Source organism: Pelmatolapia mariae, linkage group LG20 (assembly GCF_036321145.2).
Source record: "Pelmatolapia mariae isolate MD_Pm_ZW linkage group LG20, Pm_UMD_F_2, whole genome shotgun sequence".
Lineage (NCBI taxonomy): Eukaryota > Metazoa > Chordata > Actinopteri > Cichliformes > Cichlidae > Pelmatolapia > Pelmatolapia mariae.
The window spans coordinates 10,131,802-10,140,536 of NC_086244.1; the positions used below are offsets into that span (position 1 = coordinate 10,131,802).

At 39.5% G+C, this 8,735-nt stretch overlaps 1 protein-coding gene across 1 annotated transcript; it reads right to left on the minus strand.

Moving 5' to 3' along the window:
- Nucleotides 1–340: 340 nt before the first annotated feature.
- Nucleotides 341–6,111, minus strand: slc52a3-1 (solute carrier family 52 member 3-1). The gene is made up of 4 exons (XM_063464592.1): nucleotides 6,083–6,111; nucleotides 3,256–4,271; nucleotides 1,207–1,330; nucleotides 341–980 (listed from the first exon to the last, which is right to left on the minus strand). The coding sequence occupies exons 2-4, from the start codon at nucleotides 4,242–4,244 to the stop codon at nucleotides 768–770; spliced, it is 1,326 nt and encodes a 441-aa protein (XP_063320662.1). The 5' UTR covers nucleotides 4,245–4,271; nucleotides 6,083–6,111; the 3' UTR covers nucleotides 341–767.
- Nucleotides 6,112–8,735: the final 2,624 nt, after the last annotated feature.

Below are 8,735 nucleotides of genomic sequence, written 5' to 3' on the forward strand. Positions count from 1 at the left end.
TGGTTAGCCACAGTGCACAGCGCCACATTTGACGAAAATCACATTTACCACATCAGCACAAACACCTCATTCCAGCTGTCAGCACGGTGGTGGAGGGGTGATTATATGGGCTTGTTTTGAGACCACAGGACTTAGGAACCTTGCACTCACTGAGTCAACCAGGAATTCGTCTGTACACCAAAATATTCTAGACCCAAATGCCAAGCCATCTGTCCGACAGTTAAAGTTTGTCCAAAAATGGGTCGTGCAACAGGAAAATGATCCCAAGCACAGCAGCAAATCTACAAGAGTAGAAGAAAAAATTAAAGAATCATGGTGTTGCAATGACCCAGTCAAAGTACAGACTTCAACCTGATTGAAATACTGTGGATTTATGAGCTGTGCATAAATGAATGCCTGCAAACCTCAATGAACTAAAGCAAGGCAGTAAAGAAGAGTGGGCCACAGCAGTGTGAGAGAGCAATAAAGTCATATAGAAAACAATAACTTCAAGTTATTGCCGCTAAAGGTGGTCATACAAACAACTGAATCATAGAGTGTATTTCGTTTTTCACAGGACTGCATAACCACTCTCTCTTTTGTGTGTTAATTTGTGCCTTGATTAAAAACAAGATGCAGCATGTTTGTTAGTGAGGGAGTGACATGCCAGAAACAGTTCTGGCTTCACTTTTTGTTTATAGTCATGAGAGCGCCTTTCATCTACATCTTTTGCAAAAAAAAGATTAAATTAATCTAACAAAGTCTGCAGCTCGTCATCAGTACTGTGGTCATAGAGGGCACTCGGTGTTGCAGAAGTCTCCTGACTTGAAGAACTGGTAAATGTTAACCAGCGGGAACATAATGACGGAGCCCACTAGTGAACCCATCTGTGTCGCAGCTCCACACCAGACCAAAGCGTTGTGGCTCCGGTCTCTCAGGATGACACCCACCATGACTTTGACATAAGACAATGTCCCAGTAAAGAAGAGCCAGGAGAGCACCTGGTGAGAGTAAAACAAGAACACAGACTCAGCAGCTCATTTGGATGTTAATCATTATTTTAACAGTGTTTGTGACTAAAAAATAGACTCTGATTTCACACTGAGTAATGATGTTGCCTCATCATAAGTTATGAGTGAGCAAAGTTTAACGCTCAGGACGTTTATGAAGGAGGTTTTGTGCTTTTGTACACACCTCTCTTAAAGAACATGCTTGCGTTTCACTCACAATTATCGCCTCTCCCACTGCAGACCCATGAAGCAAGGGACAGGGACTCATAGCTGCCATGGCCATGTTATAGCTGCCAAATCCCGTCCCCACCACCGCCAGAAGGCCGAGAAAGACCAGCGACCTGGGCGCAAAAGACGTCTGTTATTAGCAGCAGTTAGTTAATTTCTTGGAATCCAAAGGCAACTTGTCTTTCAGATGAATAATTCAATGGACCTTGTGCCCAAGCAAGTATTTGAGTGATAGTGGGGAAAAAAAACTTGTTAATAACAACCAGGTACCTGTAAGCACACTAAAGTAGCGTTTGCTTGCTGTATGGTAAACACTTCTTTTCCAAAGAGCTTGCAAAAATCATGATGGGGATAAAATCCACACTCCTCTTTAAAAAATGTAAGACTTGGGGAATCCAAATGAGATGAAAAAAGTGTCTTCGTCTTCAATGCTAAGGTGCTGTAGTATCATACCCAGTAAACATGCCAGTGCAGACCCACAGCGGGAAGCTGTGGGCAAGCTGTGGAGAGATGTGGGCAGAGCAAACCCATACTGTTGTGAAACTTCAACTTGAGCATTTTAACCATCACCATCTTGGTGTTTTGAAAGTAAACAAGATGTGTAAAGGGGGAATCTGACCAAGGACATTATGAATTCTTGTCAATCACACTGTTGCCCTACTCTAAAACAAACACTGCCTAATCAGCCTTTTTTAACTCTAATCGTCACAACAACCTTTGTGCTCTAAGATGTGACTAAAGATTGAGACTATAATATTAACAGCAAAGTGTTTACTGACGTCATAGATTAGAGGAGCAGTAGGTTCATTTTACAATCTGACCTACTTTTTGCAGGTGCTGTGGTAAGCACTGCTGCCTCACAGTGAGACGCTCCTGGGTTTGAGTCTGCCAGCCAGCCAGCTTTCTTTCTTTTTGGAGTTTGCATGTTCTCCCCAGCTTTGCGTGGGCACTTTTTCCCACAATCCAAAAACATGTGCGTGCATGTTAGGCTAACTTTTGATTGTAAATTAGGTGTGAATGAGCATAAATGGTCATCTGTCTCTCTGTGACAACCCTGCAAATGACTGGCAACCTGTCCAGGGTGTACCCTGCTTCTACCCCTGTGACAACTGGGATAGGTTCTGCTCTTCCCATGACCCTAAATTAGATGGCCATTCTTCAGTGTCCATTATATACTTTCCAGTGGCTATTGCAGATCAAGCTGTGGACCCATGACCTGCGGGCCAGGGGACCAGAGTTTATGAGTTATGAGTTATGTTCAGTAAATGCATCTGTAAACTATTTACCAACATAGCAAATTGATCCACATATTTTTGATTTGGTACAGATTTTACCCTGCATGCTTTTCCTGATTCAAGCATTTATTCAGGTATGGGGCCGACACAAGAAGTACATTAGCTTGTGACCCCCTGAGGCTGGCTTTGTGTCTCCTCCTAGTCTGAAAAATGAAGCCATTGCAGAAGTACCTTAAACTTGCATTTCCTTTATTTATGACTTCAGTAAACAATTTTCAAATCACTTTATGATCTCTGTCACCAGTATACGGATTGAATATGATGTTCACGTTACGTCATGCTTCAGTTCAGAGTAACATTAGAATAGGAAGGAGAGTACATTTTAGGGTGGAGGGTCTACTGTATGACTGACAATGTGTTACCATGTAAGTCTGCAGAGTCCCTCAGTTTCACTACTTGCTTATCACATCCAGTTTAATATAAAAAGATGGTTCAGCTTTACAACTGGACTAACTAATGAGCAGTTGAGGGATTATTTTTCAATAATTCATCATCTACTAAGAAAGACTCTGCTCCAAGTTTTGTTGTTTTGTTTGTTTTTTTAACAGAAATCAGATGCTCCTTGGCTCTCTCTTAGCTTTGAAATACGTTTTTTCCAGAGACTGAAAACTGTGGATGTTGGCCCTAATTTCTCACACTGGACAAACATTAGGAAGAACAGAGGAAGTAAAATCTGCTTCGGTGTTCATCAGGACACTTGAGTTTTGGTTTCATACAGACTTACAGTGATAAAATATTATTACCTGTTTTGGATGAACATTGCAAGAGTACAGGCCACTGGGTTGGCCACTGATGCCAGAGCTGCAGAGAGGTGATAGGCCAGGTTTCCGTATGGCATACAGGAGTATGTTTGCACAGAGGGAAGCAGGCCATTGGTTGCAGAATTAACCCACACCACCAGAAAGTAAATGAAGGTCAGCTGATACACGGAAGGTTTTGCCACCAGATGTCTTCCCTGGGCAACCGCCTCACCATTGTTTTTTACGCTTCCTCCATCAAGATCAGCCCCTGAGTTATCCAGATAGGAGCTGACAGACACTACTGTATCCTGCACAAGGTTCTCAGTGGACAGCTCGTATGTCCGAGGGAGTCTGTTCAGTGCAACAAAAGCAGCCAGGCTTATGCACATCATGGCTGCTAGGATGAAGAAAAACACCTCGGTGGAGAAGTTTGGGGGAAGATACTCCGTATGTAATGATCCTGTGTGGTTTCCTGCAGTCTCAGAAGAATTGACGCATTTGGCCATACCCACACCCTGAGCTAGAGCAGCTACACCAGGAATGAAACCACTTAGCCCCTCTCCAATATAATAAGTGGTAATATATTTTGCTGGAAGCTGCATCATAAAAGGTAAGAAGGTAACTGAAGAAGTGCAGTCCACCAGAGAAAGGAAGAAAGTTATGATAAAGAAGGCTGTGCTGCGTGATGCCCCTATAAAAATCGTGGTCCTGTCCCAGAAGAAGGCAAGCAGGATGCAGGACAGGACACCGATGGAGAGGATGGAGTAAATGACAATATGCTCTTTAAGACACCCCGGGTACTGTTTGTGCATCAGGGTGACCAGCAGGGGTCCCACGTTAGCCAACTGGATAATTACTGTTAGGTAGGAGGGTAGATCCCAGCCTTCAGGGAGTGCGTTGACAATGAGCGGCAGCTCCACCCACAGTCCGTTCACAGCCACCCAGGAGCCAACGCCAAAGGCACAGGCCAGAAAGTGGACGAGCAGAGCCATACTGCAGGTGGATCAGTGTGAAAAATTCTGAGGAAATACATTAATAATGATGCATCAGTATGTAAGAAAAGTGCTGTGTAATGCTGTTGTGTCCGGGTCTTCCCAAACTCAAGGTAAATACCAGGGGTCTCAAACTCACGGCCCGTATATTGATGTGAAGAAATACAATGCAGTTTGGCCCTTGAAGTTACTTTTTTTTGTTAGGAAGGATTTGTTTGTTGTTGAGTGCAATGTTAATAATAAAATTATTTAATATGAAGGCAATATGAGCAGCGAGTACAAACATGTTGAGGGATTGACTGTGCTAGTTCAGTGAGAGTTATTTGTAAACAATTTTCACTAGCAGTCAAAAACTAATGTGTCCACTTATGTCTGCATTTTTATTTGGTTAAACACGAACAAAATTATAGCAGAAGTGCTGCCACGTGTCTGACCAGAAAGAGAGTACCAATGTGTTTATTTGGTAGTTCAATGAAAGGCTTCAGTTAGTTAAGTATGAGGAAAAAAATCCATTCACATTTGTTGTTCTGTCTTGTTATACAATATTTGAAATTTTAAAAAACAAAGAGAAAAAACACTAAATTTTCTGAAAAATTTGTGGGTGTTTTCTTGTTTGTTTGTTTGTTTGTTTGTTTGTTTGTTTGTTTGTTTGTTTGTACTACTTGAACACTCAAGTGGCCCACAGCTCATTTGAGTTTGAGACCCCTGGTCTATACCAATGACTATACCAATAATAATAATAGTTGGCATTCTTTTGAAACAAAATAAATTCTTTTGAAACAAATTATAACTACTCCCTTCTGGTTTTATGCCTCTGCCAGCAAGGGAAGTTGAGGTCTAAACTTGACCTTTGACCTTTTACATATAAAATGCCATCACAGCCTAAGAGCTATGGCCAAAAACTTGTTTTGTGAGGTCACAGCGACCTTGATCATTGACCACTAACATCTGATAAGCTCATTCTTGAGTTAAGATAAATGTCACGTGAAGAAATTCATTCAAGTTCTTCGAGATATTGAGTTCATGATAACCGTACCAACAGACAGAGATCTCAAACAGAAACCTGTTCATTTGTACAGCAACTGCTGGCAAAATAAGTAAACTAGAAGCTAAATAATGTGACAAGCAGTACCTGTGGTCCCGCTGTCTACCACACTGTCAGTCATGCTTTCCTCACCTGTATAGATTTTCATGCCTGAGATGTGTTTTATTGTTGTAGCCAGTAAAGCTGAAGCAACTCATCGTTACTTTGTAGTTAATTTGCTGAAATGGATCGTATTTTATATTTCTGATGCTATATTTTGTTTCTTTATTTCTTCTCATAACAAATATCCAGCAGTTAAAATAAATGTAGACCCATGTTACAAATTTAAATTAGCATAAAACAGAAATACCTTTATCCCACTGATACCTGCGATACAGTGTAGTGGTAGTTAGTCATTACCCAAAATAAATAACAACCTTTTCAGCTTTAAGAAGGGTTCACACCTGCAGTGGCTGATACAATTTTCACATTACTTTCAGACATTGTCGAGGAATTCAACAAACCATATGTGCCTGCCCATCTCTTCCTCTTCACATTTTCACTCTGTCGTTCTGCATGCTTGTGGCTTTTAAACTGATCTCATGATGAAATAAGTCAGAAGGCAGTCTTGTGATAAACGGAATTTGAAGAAGCTGACACTGAGGTTGCTGACAAACACAGTATTATACTTTAAATGATGTAGTCAGTTGAGATAATGAGGTTAAAAGAAAAACAGAAATTACAGTGTTTGCACGCACTCAGTACTGAGCTCTCGAGTAAATGCACTTCCTTTTAGATACAAAAATGTACTTACAAGTTGTTTTAATCCTCTGAGGCGCTGAATAGGACTTGCTGTCATCTTACAAAAAGATTACTGGTCTTGCGTAAGCACATGCTGGTGGGACTCGTGTGGCTGCTGTGTAGGTCAGAGTCCACTCCAGCACCAATGATCAGCTCCACCAGATAACAGGGGGTAGTGTCTTCCTTTATTAAGGTCAAGTTAGTCTTTAGCACTTTGAGGAGCTCGCACAGACAGCTAAAAGAATAAAACAATAAAAAAAATAAAAGTGATAATTGTTTTTGACTGTTCAAACGCAGCTACAGGAGGGAGTTTAACATCTGAAAGTTAAAGGGAAGATACCAAAGTGCCAAAAAAGAATCACAATTCAGCCTTCAGCATAATTAAACAGAGACACATAGTTGTATTTTTTAGATTGAGTGAATTTAAACTTCCAGGTTTACCTTTATATCTAGAGTGAATGCAAACAAGCCTCCAAAAACCTGCTTAGAAATTACAAGACATTTCTGTTCGATATATTCATGAGGAAGTCTCAAAAAAGAACTCCTAATATCTGTTAATATATGTTTTACATGCCAGTTTGCCAAAATATAGACAAGCTCAAAAGCAAAGCTCATATTAATTGACAATACCAACCTGTAGCCCAAAGTGAAACACTATATGAGGTTTATGGGGTCTTATATTTCCAATACCAACTCTACAGAAACATATTTCACCCTTCAGGGTCACATAACTGTTAAATATCACACTGAACTGATGAAATCAAATTAAGTCAGGTTAGATTAATACTACATTGCCCTCTACTGGTCACAAGTGTCAAATAAATCGGTTTGCCACCGAGCAGCAGACCTTTGACAAATCAGCCTGTCAAAAACATTGGTACCAAATTATTCTGGAAAAGTAGCCACTTCATTATGTCTATTTGGTATTAAAACATCATGATCCTCCTGTAAAACAGAGCCAAAATACCTTGTTCTGGTAAACTGAGTTTAACTCACTAATGCTACAGTCACATTAGGGAAAACTAGACTGGACTGGAGTCCTGACTGGAGACTGCAGCATGACCAAACGTTTTATGACTATATAAAATGAGCGGACACACTCAACCTCCAGGTCACCGGTTTTGTTGTTGAAACTGATTGCAATCAGTTGCTGACAGCAGAAAAAATTCAATGCAATCACCAATATTTCCTGTTTACAAAAAGGTTGCTTTCCATTTTCACACTACGTGACTGAGCCGTAACACATCATAGTGTCACTAAATCAAATCTGTATTTATTTAGTGACACTATGCAAATAAGTTAAAATGTTTCAGATACTGTCACATGGATCCAGTTTTCATTATAATCAGTAGGTTTTTAATGTTTACAGTGGAAGGGTGACAGATTAAAATTTATTGTAACCAACTGAGAATCTGGACACATTTATTCATCTATTTTTAAGACATCAAAACTATTAAATAACACATTTCTTGCCATCCAAACAAAGCAAGAAATATAAATTAAACTGGTGATAAACTGGTGACATCCAAAATTTTGGATGTTTGCACAATAACTTCAGTCAAATGAAAAGCAATAACAGAAAGTAGTATTGCTAAGGGAAAAACGTGAATCATGTTTGCATTATCTCTGCATTAATTTATTTAAATGTATTAATTTATGGGATTTTTTTGTCCTCCATACTTTAGACCAAATTTGTATTTATTCTGTTTTTATTCATCTGCAGCTGTTTTATTTTAAACATGATGATTTTTTTTTTGCATGTTTAGTGGTCATCAAATGAGGTTAGAGAGTGAGTATGCGAACATTAGCTGTATAATATACAACTGATCGTGTTGTGCCCGTCAGAGGGTCCAGTTCACCCCGGTGGATATCTTTACAAAGTGCCAAACTGCAGTGTAGCTGCTTATTCCTTTTTTAAAAATGAAATGCACTTCTGTTCCTGGTCATGGAGAGCTTTAGATCTGATTCATAAACACAGTAAATACTGTTTGTGTTGCTTAGCTGCTAATAGTGTCTGTAGACTCGCTGAAACACATGGTTAAAATCTTTCTTCAGACATCTCAGGCTGCTCTTCTTGTAAATGTAACACCCACATTTGAAGTAAGCGGGCGTTTAGAGGGTTGGGCAATTTCATATAAAGGCTATCATGCTGGCTTTACTAGTTCAGGCCACTGATGTCACAGAGGTCTGCATGTGGTCCAGGAAATAAAGTGTAGAGCTGAAGATGGCACTACAGATCAGTAGCATCATTAATTTCAAAGTTACATTAATGTCAAGACTAAATTTTATAATAATAAATGCCATAATTGCCATGTTTTTTTAAATTATTTATTAAAAGATAATGTTTTTGAAATATCATTACAGTCTCTCTAATAGTAGAGCTTCCTGATGGAGCAACGGGAAAAAGATGTTGGGATTAACAACGCCAGTAGGAGTCATCCCTTGCTGACAAGGATGAATATTTATAAAATTAAATTTATTCAGTTGAATCAACCAAAATATATCAATATACTGTGCTGATGATGGACTGTCTTACTTGGTAAACAGTATCTTTTTGGGAAGTGCCGACATTTCAGCTGGATTGATACAATGATGATAATATTAGCAGTAAGAATAATACTATTCATAATAGAGCACTGTGTTAATTTGCTATGCATAAAGCAAAG